The sequence below is a fragment of the Equus quagga genome, chromosome 6, assembly GCF_021613505.1.
Source record: "Equus quagga isolate Etosha38 chromosome 6, UCLA_HA_Equagga_1.0, whole genome shotgun sequence".
NCBI lineage: Eukaryota > Metazoa > Chordata > Mammalia > Perissodactyla > Equidae > Equus > Equus quagga.
The window spans coordinates 33,799,852-33,821,732 of record NC_060272.1 but is presented as its reverse complement, the minus strand read 5'-3'; the positions used below and the strand labels follow the sequence as shown (position 1 = coordinate 33,821,732).

The 21,881-nt window shown below is 39.8% G+C and overlaps 1 protein-coding gene across 2 annotated transcripts in view; it reads left to right on the top strand.

Annotated features, from left to right (window-relative positions):
- The first annotated feature begins 9,866 nt into the window (after positions 1-9,866).
- The window catches only part of UCHL3 (ubiquitin C-terminal hydrolase L3), a 50,676-nt gene continuing 38,661 nt past the window's right edge, over positions 9,867-21,881 (top strand). The window contains exons 1-2 of one of the 2 annotated variants that reach the window (XM_046664648.1): positions 9,867-10,072; positions 10,188-10,199. In XM_046664648.1, coding sequence (XP_046520604.1) covers positions 10,031-10,072; positions 10,188-10,199 — 54 coding nt within the window. In that variant the 5' untranslated portion in view covers positions 9,867-10,030. The remainder of the gene's footprint in view (positions 10,073-10,187; positions 10,200-21,881) is intronic. The other variant, XM_046664647.1, reaches the window with a different exon arrangement.

Below are 21,881 nucleotides of genomic sequence, written 5' to 3'. Positions count from 1 at the left end.
TTTAAAGCCATTAAAGACAGGTCAAGTCCTCATCACTCGTGGAATCACTCTGACCTCCTCTTCTGCACCATCTCTCCTCTGTCTTCTTCTTTCACCAAATCTCTCTGACTCTAGCTTGAGGAAATTCTCTGTTTTTAAGGTCTTGAATGATTAGATTAGGCATATCCAGGTAATCCAGGATTACCTCCCTATCTTAAGGTCCATAACCCTACTTACATATGCAAAGTCCCTTCGGAGCAGTACCTAGATTAGCGTTTGATTGGAAAACTAGAGGACAAGAATCTTGGGGGGAAGGGCATCTTTTAAAATTCTGCCTACCACAACAACCTTTATATGCCTGTTGGAGAATTACATGAGTTAATGCACAGAAAGCCCCTAGAACTGTGCCTGGCATGTAGCACCAGAATCTATGCCAAAAAATAGCCACTGACTCAAGTTCTAAATGTGTTAATTAGCTTGGGAACATAGTCCCTGAATGAATCAAATTATTTCTTGCCTATGGAAGTCTGATGAAAAGATGAGACACTGTGGTATATCCCACTGGTCAGTGTGGCAGCTCCATTTGTCAGGGACTATCTCTCTGTAGCCCTTGGCTGCCATCAGATTATGTTCCCTGGGGGGATTATGCTCCATGGAGTATTGTATACACATACACACGACAGGCACACACATGTGCACACACACATATATAAATCTTAACTGTATAAAAATGCTTCCAAAAGATGTATATTAAAAAGTTAACTTTTACATTTCTCTGTATTTTTCAGGCATTCCTTTTTTAAGTGTTTTTTTAAAATTTAAATTAGGGGGGCTGGCCTGGTGGTGCAGCGGTTAAGTTCACACATTCCGCTTCAGCGGCCTGGGGTTCGCTGGTTTGGATCCCGGGTGCGAACATGGCACTGCTTGGCAAGCCATGCTGTGGCAGGCATCCCACATATAAAGTGGAGGAAGATGGGCATGGATGTTAGCTCAGGGCCAGTCTTCCTCAGCAAAAATAGGAGGATTGGCAGCAGATGTTAGCTCAGGGCTAATTTTCCTCAAAAAAAAAAAAAAATTAAATTAGATATATGAATGTCCCTTTCCAAAAATCTATTGATCTAATTTGGGGAGAGTAAATGTCAGCAGTGTTTAGGCCAGTCTCTGCCAATTGTTACTTGGTCTTGTGCTTCTAACACTCCAACAAAATGTGATCAAATGCTTATTTGTTTTTAAGGTTGGCACCTGAGCTAACATCTATTGCCAATCTTCTTTTTTTTCTTCTTCTTCTTCTCCCCAAAGCCCCCCAGTACATAGTTGTATATTCTAGTTGTGGGTCCTTCTGGTTGTGCTATGTGAGATGCTGCCTCAGCATGGCTTGACAAGTGGTGCCATGTCCACGCCCAGGATCCAAACTGGCGAAACCCTGGCTGGGCTGCTGAAGCAGAACACAGGAACTCAACCACTTGGCCACGGGGCCAGCCCCATCAACTGCTTATTTTTAATACTTCCTACACAAGCTTCACACTTGGAAAACATAGACTTCATGAATACAGAAAAATGCTAAAATTAAAGATACCCAGGCATAACTTTTGTTTTATTTATATCTACTTTTATCTGATGACATGTAGTAGGACATTTAAATCAGAAAATGCTTTTGGAGCTCTTACAATAAACCTACTGTCAGATGTGTAGGAGGATGTCCATAAAACTGTGGCATGAACTCCGATCTCACAAGAGTTATAGTGTATTAGAGAAAATAAAATTCAAATGAAGCAAGTAATACTTCAGTCTAAGCTTTTATTTTAGGGCTTTTTTGTGTTATAAATTCAACGCAAACTAGCCGGAGCAAAATAGCAGAAATTATTGTCTCAAAAGAGTGGGCTCTGAAATGTAGGAGTAGAGCCAGCTGCAAGAATATCACAGAACTCTGAGATGTGAAGAGCAAAAGGGCCCAATCTCTGTTTCTCTGCTGTGGTCTGGCCGTCTGTTTGTCTGTTGGCTTCATTCTCTTAGGCTTCTCCATGTGTCGCGGGGGAGAGGGGTGTGCTTATAGACATAAACTACCAGCATCTCTTGGGTCACAGCCTATGGCTTATGATCCAAGGGGAAAGAAGAAATTGCTCTTCCAAATCAGTTCTCAGAGAAGGACTCTGATTTCCCTGCTTGGGTCATATGCCCACCCCTTGGACCAATACTGGGTCTAGGACGATTCATTACTATTTTTTCCCCATGCCGCCTGTTGTGGCCACAAGAAGTAGAATTGTGTGATTGGCAGAGTCACTAACAGCAAATGGGGTGAGAAGATGTACCCAATAGCAGATAAAGATGAAGATGATGCCACAAAACTTGGATGAAAAGATGCTTGGGAAACAGAAACAATAGACGTCCACTAAGCACATTTACTATACTATATCATACTATACTATACCATACCATACCATTCCATATCACACTATATCATACTATACCATCAGTGGCTATGGTAGGCAGAATAATGGCCCCCCCAAAAGAGGCCAACTTCCAAATCCTCAGAATTTATGAATGCTAAATTACATGGCAAGGGGGATTAAGATTGTAGATGGGATTAAGTTTACTAATCAGTGGACCTCAAAATAAGATGTTCCTGGATTACCCAGGTAGGCCCAAGGTAATCTCAAGAGTCCCTAAATATAGAAGATGTTGGCAGAGAAGTTAGAGTCAGGGAGGAAGTGTCTGTGATACCCTGTGAGAGAGACTCATTCGGCCAGTGCGCTATGTGTTGCAGAATAAGTGTGATCACTGATCCTAGAATCACAGAGGTTTTCGAGCTTAAAGTAGAGTACACAAATTCTTAGCTTGTGGGCCAAATCTGGCCTACCTACATATTTAAAACAAAACAAACAGGGGCCGGCCCTGTGGCTGAGTGGTTAAGTGTTGCGCTCCACTTCGCTGGCCCAGGGTTTCACTGGTTCGGATCCTGGGCGGGACACGGCATCGCTCGTCAGGCCACGCTGAGGAGGCATCCCACATAGCACAACCAGAGGCACTCACAACTAAAATATACAACTATGTACCAGGGGGCTTTGCGGACGAAAAGAAGAAAAGAAAAGAAAAAAAAAAAAGATTGGCAACAGATGTTAGCTCAGGTGCCAATCTTTGAAAACAAACAAACAAAACAAAACAAACTACAATGGAAACTGAATGACAGTGTATTTATATAGGTTTTACATGTTCCAGTTTGTCACTCTCCCCACATTCTTCTTTCATTTCACCTGGCCAATTCACCTGAAACCTGCAAGACAGTTTTCAACCTTTGGCTTAAGGGGACCTTACAAGTTTCTTATAAAAGAGACATAAAAAAATGAGACCAGGGGCTGGCCCTGTGGCTGAGCAGTTAAGTTAGGTAAGGATTGGATATGTTCTTAAGTACTGCAAAATGGCTGTGTTTGGGGATGGTAGTTTGGCAATGAAACACAGGCTAACGCAGATGCCAGGGTACATACACACGCAGCAGAAAGACAGCTGCATACATTCCTAACAATGCAAGAGAGTGAGTAGTCATGGTGGTGTGCCAAGAGTGAGTTACAGGTGTATAGAGAAATTGCTCCCCACAGCCCTGGGGGAAAGCTGGTTGAGGCCTGAGCCTGGAAGATTCTCTAGGCTGGTTACGACTGTGACAACAGCCTTATTTGATTAAGTCAATGTCGTGCAAATACCAAATTTCATCAATTCTTAGATTCATATTTTTTCACGTTTAACAAGTGCACATTGCATCAGACTGCTTCTTACAGTGACAGGCAGCCAGGCAGCAGCTGTGACTCAGTTGTTCTTACAGCTGCATGCATGAAATTGGTCATAGCTGTTCAACACTTCTATTGAGTTAAGGGTGTTGTTGCTGTATACTTACTATGTTTAACTGCCATTTAAAATGTCTTTAAAAAGATTATGCTGTTATTTGGCACAACAAAAAGTTACCAGGTACGGAACTAGGCATGGAAAGAGAACAGAAGGTTATAAACTTGTATCAGTGAGGCAAATACAGGTTATTGAAGGAATGACCAAAATTCCATGTTTTCTTACAAAGCAAGCAAATAATTTACAATTCCTTAAAAAGGCGGATAGCCTTGAGCAGATAAAGCAAAACAGTTGCTTATTTCACTTCTAGGTTGGAGAAATTGACAAATCCTTCAGAATATAAGAAAGAAATTTATAGGATGAGAGAGTAGTTTTTGAGTCACAGGTACTTTTGTTAAAACACCAAATATGAATTTGTCAAAAATTTCCTACTGTTTCTGAGTAGAAGCTGATGAATTTTCATTGGTTGGTGAAAAAATGAAATTATGAGTTTAGCAAAGTAGGAAATGGTGACAAACTCTGATATTCTTTGACAGCCATCAAAGCTGATCTGTCAATGTTAAAATTACTAAAAGTGCATGGGTTATATAAACAAGTGGCATGGCACTATCTTTAATTTAAAACTGTAAAATGATACTTAAGAATAAAATCTTCCCCAATGATGATAGTGTGCATACTCAAAAGAATGGATGTACAATGTTTGCATTGTACTGGCTAAAATAACATGGAATAGACTACTAGGAGCCCTACATATCTCACCATGCATGTTAGTTCTTAATGTAGCTCATAGACAGGTATCTCGATGGTTAAAGAATGAGGGAAAGTGTAGTTGATTTGGTTATTTTTGCTGGTGACATGCAATCCTTCAATGCTTCAGTCAAAAACAATTTAAAAACTATTCGCGGTTATTAGAAAAACATCTGTTGATGCCCTTGGGTAAAATCCAGAAATAACCAATACGCAAACTTGCATAATGGGTGTCAATGGCATGGAAGAAAATCCCAGAGACAATATTAGAGCACTCCTTTAAGAAAGACTAGGTCCTCAATGCTCTTGAAGGCCCAAGGGAAAAACATGGTCATTGGTGACTCTGCTTTGAAAACTATTCAGTAGAATTGGACCTTAATATGAAGACATTTTAGGAGTATATTAAATAATCATACTTGTATTTTTACATACATAAGAAAAATGTATCTAAAAGTTCTTTCAAAGTTAAAAAATTCTGTTTATGAAGAAACATTGTGTAATGTTTTAATTGGAAGTTATTTTTCTTTCTTAAGGGTAAATAAAATTTGTGCATGTTACCATTAATGGCCTCTCAGATTTGATGAAATATGGTTATTATATTTTTCATCTGTATCATGTGGTGAAAATGTTGGGAAGCACTGGAATAGATAAGAAATGTCGTAAGAGTTTTGAGGGGCCGGCTCCAGGGCCGAGTGGTTAAGTTCGCGTGCTCTGCTGTGGCGGCCCAGGGTTCGGATCCTGGGCGCGGACATGGCACCGCTTGTCAGGCCATGTTGAGGCAGCATCCCACATCCCACAACTAGAAGGACCTGCAACTAAGATATACAACTGTGTATGGAGGGGGGCGGGGGGGGGGGGGGGGGGGGGAGAAAAGAGAAAAAAAAAAGATTGGCAACAGTTGTTAGCCCAGGTGCCAATCTTCAAAAAAAAAAAAAAGAGTTTTGAAAAAGAATTTTAGGATTGATCCAGAATGAAAAGACTATGAAGTAATAACCAATAACTACTTGAAAAGTGTTCAAGTTCATTAGTGATCAATAAAAATAAAATGAGATATCTTGACCTTCCAATAAGGTCTAGGATTTCTCTCTCGTAGGCTCCACTCTTGTGCTCCTCACTGTTACCTCTTTTTATTTATCCCCTCATTCTCATCCTCTCTCTTTCTTCCTCTTTCCTTCCCTCCTCCTCCAAACCTCCTCATATTCTTCTCTCACAAGAGAGGTTTACCAATGATCTCTTCTGGCTTGACCTCCTGCGGACTCTGATGCCCTTGAAGTCTCAGTCTCCAGTCTAGGTAGCTCATCAACGCTTTGACATTTTTCTGAATAGACAGTTCATTCCTAAGAGGAATTCTGGCATCTGCTGTTGCAACAATGTTTTTTTTACCTTGTTAAAACTGCATTTAGAAAGTTTATAGAACATATACTACACTAAAGACTCCCAATTCTCAAACTTCTACTCATGTCAGGACATATTTATTTTAAAGTCACTGTCCTGTATATAAGAAATGCTTAAACTGTTGACCCATATTTACCCCCGGAGTAATTTACAGCTTATTTACTTCTTTTTAGCCTCCTCCAACCCCCAGCTTATTTTCTGAGTACCAGACCCTAGCTTGTCGGCATCATTGCCGCTCTTGCTGCTTTCTTGCTTTGAAAAGAATTCTAGATCTGGCTGCAGGAAACCTAGTTTGAAGTCCCATTCGGCCACTTGTGCAACCTTGGTAAACAACTTAAACCCTCCAAGCCGCAGTTGCGAGCCGCAGTTCTGTTGTTTGAAAGGTGGTGACATCTCTATCTTACCTGCCTACTTTACACTGTGGTCAGGATCAAATAAATATATGAGGGATGTCAAAGTTTCTATTAAGTGTAAAGCCTGAATCAAGTGTCAATAGATGTTATTGTTTCATTGCTAAAATAACACCTCACTTAGCTAACATAATGAAACAGTTCAGCAACAAGTTAAAGTTGCATTAATGTATACATTAAAAGTTTTTTGGAGGTAAAACTACACATTTTTATTTGGTTATTAGAATTTTGGGCAGGTGTATCAATTAGCGGGCTACTCCTTTTATTTTGATTATTAAAATTTGGGGCAGGTATAGCAATTAGCTGTTGCTGTGTGAACCCTCCTCCACCCCCAAATTTCCAATGTCATCCTACAAGCGAACATTTATTTAGCTTGCATGTCTGGGGGTTAGCAGTGGGTTAGTCCAGCTAGGCTGGGCTCAGCTGAGCGGGTTCTGCTATGTGCCATGTGTCTCTTACTCTCTTCCTGGGACCAGCAGGCTAGCCCATGTACGTTCTTCCCAAGGCTATGATAGAAGTGCAAGACAGCAAGCAGAAACACAAGCTTGTTAAGGCCCGGACTTCAAACTGACATACCATTATTTTTGCCCCATTTTATTACTCAAAATAAGTCACAGGGATGAACTCAATGTCAAGGAGTGGGGAAATACACAGTTGATTCCATTATTTATGGTAGTTATGGAATATAAAGTCACCATGAACACTGAATTGGTAAATACTGAACCCCTGCTCCTAGAGGAAACACAGGTTCGTTTCCTGTGAGCTTCTGGTCACTTTTTCATCAACAGATCAATACATAACCCAATACAAACCCAATACATGTGTGTTTTTATTTGAAGACACCTCACTAATATATATTGTTGATTTATTAACACTGAACTCAGGGCCAACAGCACCATAACTCATGTCCAAAGGAACTTATCTAACACACATATTTTCTCTATGAGGCACATCATAGCCTTTTTTCACTTAGGAACACGAGACAGCACATGAGTACAATGGTTGGGGCCATTATATACAGTGAAATCACCAACAAAAAGCACAAAAATGCAAAAAATGTGGCATGAAATAGACTGCAAAAATGACACCTGTTTCCAGTATAAGACCTGAAACAAGACAGCAGAGCATTGCCTTGTTCAACCTCAGCTGGGAACTCAAATTTTTGCCACTCGGTGCACATCTGCAAATGCCTGTGAAAGCACCAGAAGAGTATTGATTTGGGGGATACAAATAAATTTTAGCAAGTAGGTGTACTTGAAATGTAGTATTCATGAATAATGAGGATCAAGCCTACTTTGCCCCTTAGTGGAAAAAACTTCAATGTTATATGGAAAAGGATATGGATAAAGGGAGAGTTAACACATTGAGGGCAATAATGCAGACTCTTGGGCCCCATCTCAGACTTCTCGAATCAAAATCTGCATTTCAAATTCCCCAGGTGTTTGCATGCATATTCAAGTTTGAGAAGTATTGCCCTCAATACCATGGTAGGTACACCCACGCCAGAGGGTGGAAGTTAAACCCTACAAACATTAGAGTCTTACCACATCACTAACGTTTTTATGGGTCCAAAAGTCTGAGGCATGCTGGGACAACCTCTCTAAGGTGAAGGATAAGTTATTGCATCTTGTAATTCCTATTAATAGAGAAGAGACAGAGCATTTGGTGGGCCTCTTTGGCTTTTGGGGGTAACATATGCCACATCCGGGGATACAGCTCCAATGCATTTATTGGGTGACGTGATGGCTGCCACTTTGAATGGGTCCCTGATCAGGAGAGTGCTCTGCAGCAAGTGCATGCTGGAATGTAAGCTGCATTGTTATTTGGTCCTATGTCTTGGTAGATCCAACCGCGCTAGAGAGATCCATGGTGGATAAGGATGCGGTATGGAGTCCTAGGCAAGCCCTAACAAGAGAGTCAAAGTGCAGAACCTCAGGGTTCTGGAGCAAGGCCATTCTTTTGACAGCAAGTGATTTAAAAAGCAGCCTTTGGCAAGCCACTGAGAGCCTGGCCACACAACTCAAGTGATTATGCAACTATAGCTGCCCATAAGGAGCTGGAGATTTCAGATTTACCAAGTCACAGTTAGGTGGGTATCGCGGCAATCTATCAGTTAGAAAAGGAGAAAGAGTAGTCATGGGATTGAAAATAACCTTGAAGGGTGAAGAACAGTGACTAGAAGAACATGAACGGGAGAGTTGGAAGTTCCCCAAGAAAGGCAAGCTCAGTATAATAAAGTTATCTTTTTCTTGCTCTCTAATCACTCCTCTCCCTGAATTCCTTCTCTTGGGTGCAGAGTAGTAATATGCACTCTACTCCAGGTCCAATCTCTGGAGTCATCACTGACAGTTCCTGCTTCATCAGAGGGATACCCCCTTAAAACAGTATCTCTTTAGTCTGTGTCTGCGTCTCCACCTCCATGGCTGCTGTCTTAAGTCCCTCATCATTTCCCTGTTGCAAATTTTCCACATAATTGACAAACCGGGTTTCTGCCTATCTGATTATCCCATTCATTCCTCAAATATTTTTTGAGCATCTACTATCTGTAAGGCACCGGGTTGGGCCTTGGGGAAACATTGTGAGGAATTAAAGACATTGCTGCAGGCCTCATGGAATTTGCAGTCTCGTGGAGGAGAAAGACGAAAATCCTGCTTAAGATCCTTCAGTGGTTCCCTGCTGTTTTCAGGATGAAGCCCAGATGTCTCGACCTCCCTGTCCCTGCTTCTCTCTCCAGCATCACCTCTAACCACTGCCCCTTAATCTTGCAGGCTCTGCAGCTACAATACACAATTTCTCTTATTCTGAGCACCCGCCTTTCTGCCTAGCTAATGTTTACTGTCTCTCCAGGGTTCAGTCCATCTGTCCACGTTCTTCAGGAAGCCTTCTAGACACTCCCTTCCCTCTTGAGCTGCATTTCTCTGTAGTTTCATCACATTTCATGCTACCACTATCACATACGTATCACACTTTATTGGGATTTTTCGTTCTGTACACATCTACTCTATTGGTGAGCACAGCTTTGTGTAACCAACACTTAATGCAGTCTGATTTATAACAGGTACTTGTTTTCATCAAAGGGAACTGAGTAGATATGTAGAAATGCTCCCTACTCTTCAAGAGCAGACAAGGCCAACACATCACTTGTGACTCCTGATAAAGGATCATCTGGGGGGCACAACTCCCAGGCATTCTCTGGCCTTGGGGCCTCCTTCCTTCCTGGGCCCTCCCTCGCAGAATAAGACTCAGTCAACGCGCCCCCTAGCGCCTCCTGCTGACACTGCAGGAGTGGAAGGGCGCGGCGAACACGCGGTCCCAGACCCTGGAGCGGCGCATGCGTAGCACGCGAGCGCTCGGCTCGGATAGGAAGAGTCCAAGTGTGAGGGGAGCGGGCTGTGGATTCAGATTCTTTTTCGTTCTGCAATAGGAAGCGACTCCTATCCTTTTCCTCTTCGATCATATCTTAATTTAAAATGTAATGCTTGACGTGTGGCTCTGCAGGAAGCGAGAAAGGGGCTAGAGTGTTGTCAAACTCTTCTTCGTCCTTCAGCACCCCTCCCGGGGGCCGCGGGTTGGACGGTCCCAGGTCAGGGCGCGCGGGGGAGGAAGCGGCGGAGCCGGCGCCAGCGGCGGCTGTCAGAGCTGGAGAGGGGCCGGGCGGAGCGGCCATGGAGGGTCAGCGCTGGCTCCCGTTGGAGGCCAATCCCGAGGTGAGCGCAGCTCGGATCTCGGCCTGAGGACTCGGGCAGGGACGGAGGGAACCGGGCTGCCACAGCTAGTCCAGGGCAGTTTGTCTCTAAATCGTGTTCTCTGTTTCGTTTTCAGGTCACCAACCAGGTGAGTGAGGTGTCTGTCACTCGGGACCCCGGAGTCCTCCCTGCCCGCCTACACCTTCACGCTCCCTAGGAGTCTGGGGTTTAATTCCGTGAGGGCCCTTCCTGCCCTGCTTCAGGCGGGGATGCCTCTTTTATGGCTGTCTCCCTGCCCACCTGGCTCCTGGAGATGCTTCCAGCTGCCTCAGCCCCTCTGTTTCCATTCCCTCGTCATCCTGTTTCTTGGGGTCTCTGAGGTTTGAGGGCCGTTCACCCTATATTCCAATTCCTCTTCCCTCTTCGTTTTGCCTCCTGCAGTGCCGATTCCATAATTTTCCCACCCCTGTACCTTCAGGGTGACTAATTTGCCTACACTACCTGACTCCAAGCTTTGTAAACTCGCCCACCCAGTCCTTGTAATTCCACCCACCGCCTGCACTATGAAATCATCTTCCAATCATCTTCTCTTGCCCCATCCAGTCACTTCTCTTCCCCGCCACACCCCCTTTCTCTTCCAGTCTCTTTAAACTGGAATTTAGTTGCTTTTCTGCCATAGAATTCTCAATATGATCATTTCCACGCTATTCTTTGCAACCTACAACCCTTAAAGTTCGTCCGAGTATCCGAGGTTTGAGTTTGGGGAGGGATGAGGGAACATCTCCCAGCCACTCGATTGAAAGAACAGTAAGTGCTACCAGGTATAAACTTTTGATTTCCTTAGGTGTATTTTGTCTTACCCTGTTTTTCATTCTTAACAGCTCGTTGACTTTTTACTGCCCTGCTAGTTTATCGTATGATACACTTTTCCCCCCATAATCTTCCTTCTCATCACCAAGGAATAATGATTCATCATATACTTAATTGATTTTTGGCTTTCAAAGCTTCTAGAAAATTCCTTATACAAAGAAAGTAGATAGAAATGCTTTATCTTAATATTGGCAGCAAACCTTTATCTTCTCATTGAGGCTGATAAGCTTTGAAATGACTTCTTGCCCCACCTGTTGTCTCTTTAGTAATCTAGAAATGTGCAAAGCTTAAAGCCCAGCGTATATCTTTTATATTATTCCTGAGGCGGTGTTTCCTATAGATGTCAATTTTCTTTTGTTTCCCTCGCTTTGAAATTTGCTGGGTTTTTTTTGTCTTAAAGCATTTTGACCACTTTGCAAAGAGAAAAATCTTCAGGCCAAAGAAGTTAGTGTTTGCAAGTTCTAATTTAATGCCATAGGAAAGAGGCATATTTCTCTCAGACTTAATTTAAAACTATTTTTACATGTTTTGTGAAAAAAATGAATTTACCATTTATCTCAACTCTGTTCTTTTCCATTGAACTCTGTTCTTTCACCAGTACCACACTGTTTTGATTACTGTAGTTTTTTTTTTTTTTTTGAGGAAGATTAGCCCTGAGCTAACATCTGCCGCCAATCCTCCTCTATTTGCTGAGGAAGACTGGCCCTCAGCTAACATCCGTGCCCATCTTCCTCTGCTTTATATGTGGGACGCCTGCCACAGCATGGCGTGCCAAGCGGTGCCATGTCCACACCCGGGATACAAACCATTGAACCCCGGGCCACCGAAGCAGAACATGCACACTTAACCGCTGTGCCACTGGGCCAGCCCCTGATTACTGTAGTTTTATAGTGAGTCTTGAAATCAAGTAGCATGAATCCTCCAACTTTGTTTTTTGGGTTTTTTTTTAAGACTGGCCCTGAGCTAACATCTGTTGCCAATTTTCCTCTTTTTTTTTTTCTCTCTCCATAACCCCAGTAGATAGTTGTATATCCTAGTTGTAAGTCCTTCTAGTTCTTCTAGGTGGGATGCCACCACTGCGTGGCTAGATGAGCGGTGTGTAAGTCGGTGCCCAGGATCCAAACCAGTGAACCCTGGGCAACGGAAGCGGAGCACTTGAACTTAACCACTGCACCACCGGGCCAGACACCCAACTTTTGTTCTTTTTTTGGAGTTGTTTAGACTATTTTAATTACTTTGCCTTTCCATATAAATTTTAGAATCAGCTTGTCAGTTTCTACAATTTGTGATTTTGATGGTGAATGTTTGTGGAAATCTATAGATATATTTTGGGGAAAATTAACATCTTAGTATTGAGTCTTGCAATCCATTAAGATGGTGCATCTCATCATTTACTTGGGTCTTCTTTGATTTCTTTTAACAGTGTTATGTAGTTTCAGCAGGTAGATCTTGCACATATTTTGTTAGATTTATACCAAAGTATTTAATGATTTTTGGTGCCATTGTAAATGATACTGTTTTTAAATTTCAGTTTCTAATTGTCCATTGCTGTGTATAGAAATACAATTGATTTTTATATGTTGACTTTGTATCCTGCTGCCTTGCTAAATTCACTTATTCTAGTGGCTTTTTTTTTTTTGTAGCTGCCTTGGGATTTTCTAAATAGTCATATTCCCTGTAAATAGACTGTTTTATTTCTTCTTTTTCAATCTGTATGCCTTTTATTTCTTTTTCTTATTGCACCAGTTGAGACCTTCAATACAAAGTTGAATATGATGGGGACAGAGGACATCCTTGTTTTGTTCTGGCCTTTAGGGGGAAAACATTTCATCTTTCATTAGATATGTTAGTTGTAGGGTTTTGGTAGATGCTTTTTATCAGATAAGGAAGTTCCTATCTTTTCCTAGTTGCTGAGGGTTTTTATCATGAATCAGTGTTGAATTTTCTCAAATGACTTTTCTGCATCTCTTAAGATAATCATTTAAGGAAGAAAAACTACCAGTTTTACATAAACATAGAAGAAGGGGACAGTTCTCAACTCTTTTTATGGCCAGCATTACCAGACAAGCCATGATAAGAAAAACTGCCCATCACTATCCCTCAGGAACATGGATGTAAAAATCCTTAACAAAATATTAGGAAATAGAGTGCAGCAGTATGTAAAAAGGATAATGTGTCATGACCACGAGCTGTTTATCCTGGTATTACAAAGCTGGTTCACTATTTCAAAAGTCAGTCAGTGTAAATAACCATATCAACAGACTAAAGACAAAACTATTTAGATAGTATTTTTATTTGTTTTAGTAAGATGTAAGCTAATATAACTGAAAGCTTATGTTCTGTGATTCAGCTGGTATTTGACTTTATTCCTAAGTAATCTTGATAAACTATAAAACACATTTACTCATTAACATTAATTAAATAATATTTGGCGGACACCTTTTATAATACCAGGTATCTGAGCAGAAGCTACTTATACTTTGGTGATTAAAATATTCATGGTTTTCTGCTTTTCAATCCACTGGGAAGACAAACAATAAACAAGTTAGCAAAAAAATAAATTAGCAATTATTATAAGTGCAGTGAAAAAAATTAGCAGGGTACTGTGATGACACCGTCTGGGAAAACATAATAGGTTGGATGGTGACAGGAGGTCATTTTGAGATGATGTAAACAGAGAAAAGATGTTATTAGTATATAATTGTACGCTATTTCTGACATGCTTTGGCATGGTTCAGTTTGTTTTAGATTTATTTATTAAAGAAGTAATGTACTTTTGGTGGGAGAATGGGCAAATATGTAAGAAGTGATTAGTTTTAACCAAAATTTTTGTGGTTGTTTCTTTATTCTCTCTGTGTTAGTGGCAGAACCAAGAATAGAAAATGAATAGAAATTTAATTAACTGACTTAGAATTTGGAGAATTAATAAATTAAGCCACAGATAAACCCCAACAACAATATCTATACTACCCTTTCTTATTTCATCAACTTAAAAGAATCATAGGCCTTTTACTTATCTTAATTTCACTGTTACCATTGGGTAGTTGCGTGTGTTATTATTGTACTCTTAGTTTGAGCAAATACTGTTTTATGTTCTAATGTTGCCTAGTTTCTATAAGAATGATCAACACATGTCTGCTATATGCAGATCATTATTAACCGTGAGACCTTAACTAGTATCCATGTATCTCAGTAAATGTGGTCAGCGTGATTTCTTTTGTTGGTGAATATGCTGTCAGTCCCTTCAAAGAATATTTTGTCATGCTACAGATAGAACTTAGAATAAAATCAGTTAAGTGATAGAAAAAATTTATTGAAAAATTTGAACTTTTATTTATATGTGCATTTAAAGAAGTAATAGCAGCTTGTAGCTGATGGAAAGTTACAGATAATTAAGCATCAGGAATGATAACCTTTTTAAAAAGTACAGTTTGTGATATGGACAATCATGACATGTCTTTTTATGACCATACTAGATTTTCATCTTGATTATGTTTTGTGACTTGAGTACAGTACAGCCACATTATGTGTATTTTAAATATTATTGTGTATTAGAACCAGTCATTTTTTATATGGAACCCCCCTAGAAATATTTCCAATTGTAATTTTATTGAAGAGGCAACATATTTTCTGGCGTGATGTATAATGTTCAAAGGAAAATAAATTTACTTTAAGATAACTATTTTATTTAGCTTCAATGCTTAGAGTTAGAAAAAGAGTTAGGGATCATATGCTGGGTTATTGCCATAAACATACAAAAATTCGCTAGTTAGTAGATCCTATCTTAGAAAAAACGCCTTGTTACCTTGTCCCCCTGTAGCTACTGCCTCATCTCTATTTCCCTCTTTATAAATATTCCGCAAAGAATTATTCATAGGAGCTGTTGCTACTTTCTCTGATTTCTCTGATTTTTTTCTGTGTTCACTCCTGTCTAGCTGCTTCTATCCTCACCATTTCAAGTAACTACTTTTGTCAGGTTTACTAATTACTTTTCCAGATCCAGTGATCTCCTATCTGTCACCGTATTTCTTGACCTCTCAGCAACATTTGGTAGAGGAGCCCACTTCATCCTTCTTCAAAGTTTATCTTTTCTTGTCTTCTGTGATAATTCTGGTTTTCCTCCTGTTTCTCTGACTGCTTCCTAGATTTGTCTTTGCTACATCATCTCCCAACTTCTAAGGAGTTCCTCGGAACTTTGTCCAAGACTGCTAATCTTTTTTATGTGCATTCTCTCCCTAGTGATGTTTTCTATCGTATAGCATTAATACTATCAATTGTCACATAATTGGTCCCCTGTTCCTCTAAGCCCTGACTTCTCACCAAATTGGAAACCTTTATCTTCAACTATTTCTTTGATATCTCCATTTGGATGTTTTATAGATACCTCAAACGTAACATGGCTGAAAAAGAAATCTGGATTTACATCCTATCACCTCTCCTCCAAACCCTTTTCTTCGCATCTTCCAAGGGCACCACCATTTATGCAATGCCTAAGTCAATGGCATTGATTCTTTTTCACAACTATGCAACTTTGAAGAGACCATACTGTAATGATTTGATTTCTTAGGTTTGAATCTCTGCTCTAAGACCATGGCAGTTACCTACCCTCTTTGTACCTCAGTTTCTTAGTTTGTTATAATCTCTTCTAATCTTAGAAAATTGTTGTAAAGATTAAACAAATTACTACATCTAAAGTATGTAAAACATTGTGTAAAACAAAGCACACACTTTGAATGTTAGCTATTTTTAGTATTCTTGTCTTTTCCTAACTTCTCACATCAATTGATCTGCAGTTCTTGTACACTCTTCTTTCAAAATGTATTCTAAATCTGGCCGTTCTCTCCTTTTCTACCACAACATCCCAAGCCACCATCACCCTTAATTTGGACAACTACAGTAGCCTCCTAATTTTTCTGTTTCTCCCTTTACTTCCCTAAAATCTGTTCTTCATATACGTACACCCAAAATAGTTTTATAAAAATGCAGATCACATCTTGTGTCTCCCTGCGTAAAACACTGAAAGCACAAAATGGTTTTCCACTGCTTGTCCTTAGAATATAATTCAAGCTTCTTACGGTGGCCTGATGAGGAGGTATAGCCTACCTCTCTCCCATTCATGCTGGGCTCCTGTCTTTGAATGCCAAACCAGGTCTTGATGTAGAGTCTTTGTACTTCCTCATCCTTTGCTTGAATTGTTCTTATCTGGGTTGTTTCATGGCTGGTTCTTTCTTGTCATTTCTTTCTTAACTCAGTCTCCTCCTCAGTGAGTCTTTCCTTGATTACACAGCTAAAATGCTGCTTTCCCCGCAAATCTGTGCTGACATCATGTCTTGTTTTATTTTCTTCCTAATAACTTACCACCTTGTGAAATGATGTTGGTTATGTATTTATCTGTTTGTTGTGTGTATCCTACCACTAGGATGCAAATTATATGAGAGCAAGGCCATGTCTGAAGTACTAAGAATGGTGCCTGGCCCATAGGATGCTCTCAACAAATAGTTATTGAATGGAAGAATGAATAAATCTTACATAGCTGCTTTCCTGCTCCAGAAAATCTTTCTCAAAATTATCTTTAATGTGGTCATGAATCTTTTACTTGAATATTTCAATGAGCAGCATTCTGTCTCATAAGGTGGTTTAATTTTTTATTGTAATTATGAAAATAATATAATTAGAAGAATTATATTTCTTTTTATTGAAAGAAAATCTGCTTGTCTATAACTACCTCCAGTTGTCCATCAGTCCTCCCATTGAAACCGTACAGAGTAAATCTAATTGCTCTTACATGATATTACTAAAAATATCTGGGATGAGGATCATAATAATTTAAGTCTTCTCTGAACATGCCCAGATTCTCCAGCTGGGATGTCTTCCAAAACCTTATCATTCCCGGTCACCTTTCCTTGAGCCTGCTTCTGTTTGTCATTGTCCTTCATAAAATAGGCTTCCCAGAGCTGATATCATATTCCACTCTGAATAATCTGTGTTCAATATAGTGGATTACATTATTCTGAATAATTCTTTTTTTTTTTAAAGCAGACCAGCTTGCATCACTTTTGTTGACAATTGTGTATTGAGTCCATATGGAGCCTGCAGTGAAGTAAACTTTCTTTTTTCTTAATCTCCACATAAAATGTTTTCAGTATTTCCCCATTCTGTACTTAAATAGTTTTATCTTTTTGTTTGTTTGTTTTGCTAAATCTCTATTAGAATTCATTTGGCTAGTTTCCAGGCTTTAAGAACCATTATTTTCTCATGTGACTATTTAGTTATTCTTCTAGTCCTGCATCTAGCAATTACTACTTGTATACTTTTACCAATGGTAATATCAAGCAATTGCTAGACAAGTATAATTCCTGTCATAACCCAAATCATTAATAAATAGTAACAAGGCAGAATTTGTTGTTGCCCTGAGCAGGCTGTTAAAGACTAGAGAAAGTGGCTTTAGAACAAATTTGAAAGGAAGGTGAATTTTATTTTTCAGTTTTTTTCTTTTTTAATTTATAGAATCAGGGTTTTTGTTATTTGACTATAATCTAAAGAATGAGGAGGAATACATTGTAAATTAGGGGCAGAAGCTAACAGTTTTTCAGATAGAAAACTCCAGTTGTGTGTGAGAAACCTGGAGGGAAGAAATGGTCGTAAACCCTTTGAGAACTTGAGTTCATTGTGGCTAAAGATAGAGAACAAAGTACAATAAACATACTTTAAGCAGTGGGAGATGAAGCTAGAAGAGTAAATAGGTAGCAGAACACCCAGAGCTTTGCATGTGGGTTCTGGGAGCGTGACCTTGAAAAATCATGTAACCTCCCAGACTCAGTTTTCTCATTTGTGAAAGGATGCAATAAAACCTGTCTTGCCAGGTACAGTAAAGGTGAAGAGCATTAAAGCTCCTGGCATGGTTTCTGATACATGATACTCTTAAACAATATTTACAAGTAATTTAAAATATTCGTTGTTCAGTGGGAAATTTATCATTGGACCATAGAATAAAAAGGATAAGTTGACCAAGGTTCTTTTATGGGCACGCATTCTAATTTACTGATTATTTTTTTTGATTGGCCAAAATTTTAGAGGCATTGTGAAAATTATTGAGCTAATCAGTCAGAATTTTTTGTTATTTTCTTACCCAGTGTTTAGAGAAGCCGGAAGATGGGAATTAGAGGTTACAGAAGTCTCTTTTATTTGGCTTGATGCAAACAGGATGCTTCTACTTGTGTAGAGATAGCTTTGCAAATACATATGTAGAATACTTTTCTTTGTGAGTAGTCTGGAGAGATTTTTTTGGTTTAGTTTTAAGACTTATTTTGGATCTTCTCCTGGTTTTGTAAATTTAAATAAAATACACATGTGTATCAGTTCTATAGATTTGTGTCTTAGAAATTACTCGTAACTCTTGTAAAAATAACACTTTTCAAAAATACTGGAAAATAGAAAGTTGAGTTCACACCACCCAAGCTAACTGCTGTTAATGTTTTAGAGAATTTCCTTCTAATCTTTCTCTATTTGCATATGATTATCAAACAAGTGGGGTTCTTTTTTTTTTTACTTATAAAAGTAGGACAGTTTCATGATTTAAAAAAAAGTGAGAGGTAAGAGTTGAAGACCCTTTTCCCACCCTTTCTCCACTTCCCAGAGGTAGTTACTATGAATAGCGGCTTTTATTCTTTTTATTCGTATGATGACTTCCTGTGTGAGTCTGACTCATAACAATCTGGAGTCAGAGGATGCAACCAATGACTTAATAGATATTAATGAATTGAACGCCTTTATATCAATCTCACTTGAGTAGCAAATGAGTATAACGTTAAGGGAAAAGTATGATTCCAGTTAAAATGTACTCGTTTTTATATTTAACCTGCTATTTAATCATCGAGTTTGTTCTCAGTTTGATAGTAATTAGTCTCACTACAGTTGCTGCCTTTGGAAGTCGGTACTTTTTATACTCATTACCTTTGGCTGAAGTGAAGTAAGTTTCAACTTATTTCACTGTGGTAAGGTACCAATTTTGGCCAGACCGTTTTTTCACTGAGATGTTTAACTGTTACTTTCAGTTTGTAGTACAGATGTGAAGTTACTGTTATGTGTACCATCTTGTTTTATAGCTTTAGAACAATACAGCTTTTGGGATACATAAAATTAACGAATTTAAATCCTCTTATCAGGGTTTATGATACTTTTCCTTGACAGTATGCCTTTTAGGGCCATCAATCCTGTGTAGGTAGTGTTTGGAGTTGATTAAGTGAATGTCTGATTTTTGATTTGGAGCCAAATATATCTTTCCTACTTCTTTAACTTGGCACAAGTAAAAACAAATATTTATTGGATATTCATTATAAACATAGCTTAACGGACGTATGTAGACATAAAGGTGGCTAGATTATCTATTAAAATAAAGATGTAATCTTTTTTTTTTTTTGCTGGGAAAGATTTGCCTTGAGCTAAGTCTGTTACTAATCTTCGTCTCTTTTTTTTTCCTCCCCAAAGCCCCAGTATGTAGTGTTTATTCTAGTTGTAGTTTTTGTTTTGTTTTAAAGATTTTATTTTTCCTTTTTCTCTCCAAAGCCCCCTGGTACATAGTCGTATATATTTTTAGTTGTGGGTCCCTCTAGTTGTGGCATGTGGGACGCTGCCTCAACATGGCTTGATGAGGGGTGCCATGTCCACGCCCAGGATCTCAACCAGCAAAACCCTGGGCCACCGAAGCGGAACGCACGAACTTAACCACTTGGCCACGGGGCTGGCCCCTTGTTGTAGGTCCTTTTAGTCCTTCTACATGAACTGCTGCCACAGCATGGCTACTGACAGACGAGTGGTGTGGTTCCACGTGCAAGAACCAAACCCACTGTGCTTAAGTGGAATGTGCTGAACTTTAACCACTAGGCCGTCAGGGCTGGCTCTAAAGGTAGAATCTTCAGTTCAACAAATGTAGCTTGAGTGTCTGTGGTTCCGCCAGATACAGTGCTAGACAATGGGCTTAAAAGATGAGTAAGACACAGTTCCTTCCCTTGACTTTGCAGTCAACTTTAATCCTTTTTGGTTTTCAAATAGAATTGAATATTGAGAGGTACAGACTAAGAATTTTGGAGAAAGTGGAGAAGGGAGAAGAAAGTAATTTGGAGTGCTTTACTGAACTTTATTAAAGTCTGGAATGATGAATATGAATCAGATGAAGGATAGGTATAATGTGGAGGAGTCTGTTGATTTCTCTGTTCCCAAACTGTTGTAGAGCATGTGACTTGATGAGCCTAAAAGATGTTGAGCTTATTCTGCCAAGAGAAGCTTTTTAATTCATGGTGTTGGGAAAACTGTACAGCCACATGCAAAAGAATGAAAGTAGACCATTCCCTTACACCATGCACAAAAATCAACTCAAAATGGATTAAAAACTTGAATGTAAGACCCGAAACCATGAGACTTCTAGAAGAAAACATAGGCAGTACGCTCTATGACATTGGTCTGAGCAGCATATTTTCAAGTCCCATGTCTGACCAGGCAAGGGAAACAAAAGGAAAAATGAACAAATGGGACTACATCAAACTAAAAAGCTTCTGCACAGCAAAGGAAACCATGAACAAAATGAAAAGACAACCTAACAATTGGGAGAAGATATTTTCAAACCATATATCAGATAAGGGGTTAATATCCAAAATATACAAAGAACTCATACAGTTCAACAACAAAAAGCCAACAATACAATTAGAAAATGGGCAAAAGACCTGAACAGAGATTTCTCCAAAGAAATATACAGATGGCCAACAGGCATATGAAAAGATGCTCAACATCATTAGCTATCAGGGAAATGCAAATCAAAATTACAATGAGGTATCAGCTCACTCCGGTCAGAATGGCTATGTGGGGACTGGAATGGCCACCCCAAGATATGTCTCTTTGGCATGAGGACTATTTGAGGCTGGTTTCTTTGCAGACAGGAAAGCAACTAAAAAGTAGAACTAAATCTCTATCTGTAAAGGTGCCTCCCTCTCTGTACCAGGAAGGAGAAAGGAGATGACCTTCTCTCTACAAACTCTTAATCAACGCCAGAGGCAAGGACTTAAATCTGTATTTTATTGTGCTTGTCTGGTAACCTCCTGTAACTGACTTCCTTCCCCCTCCCAACGTTGGCATTTCTTTAAGGATTAAGCATCTTTCCTTAGGCTAGGAGCTGATTACTGCGCTCACCTGTGATCACCCAGCTCAAGACAATAGACTTGCCTCCTGCTACGCCCTCAGAGATAGCAGACCACTATCTACTGTGTCCATCAAGCACTGTGCGGACAGGGCAATCTTGTGACTGTTGTGGGAGGGACATTTCAGTCATATGTGAAATATCCTGTTTGGGGCTATATAACCACTCTGTGCACCCCACTTCTGCGGTGCCCTTTCTTCCTTCGGGAAGAAAGGCCCCGGGCCATGGTCCTCATAAAGCTTTGTTTAATTTTCTCTTGCTGTTCTATCTCATGTGAATTTAATTTGTTCTCGGGCCAGTCGAACCCACATTAGATAGAGGAAAAGTCTTCCTCCCCTACAGCTATAATTAACAAGACAGGAAACAACAAATGTTGGAGAGGGTGTGGTGAGAAGGGAACCCTTGTTCACTGCTGGTGGCAGTGCAAACTGGTGCAGCCACTATGGAAAGCAGTATGGCGTTTCCTCAGAAAGTTAAGGATAGATCTACCATATGATCCAGCTATTTCACTGCTGGGTATTTATCCAAAGAACTTGAAAATACAAAGGCATAAAGATACTTGCACCCCCGTGTTCATTGTGGCATTATACACAATAGCCAAGACATGGAAGCAACCTAGGTGCCCATCAAGGGACGAATGGATAAAGAAGATGTGGTATTTATACACGATGGACTACTACTCAGCCATAAGAAATGACAAAATCCGGCCATTTGTGACAACATGGATGGACCTTGAGTGTATTATGCTGAGTGAAATAAGTCAGAGGGAGA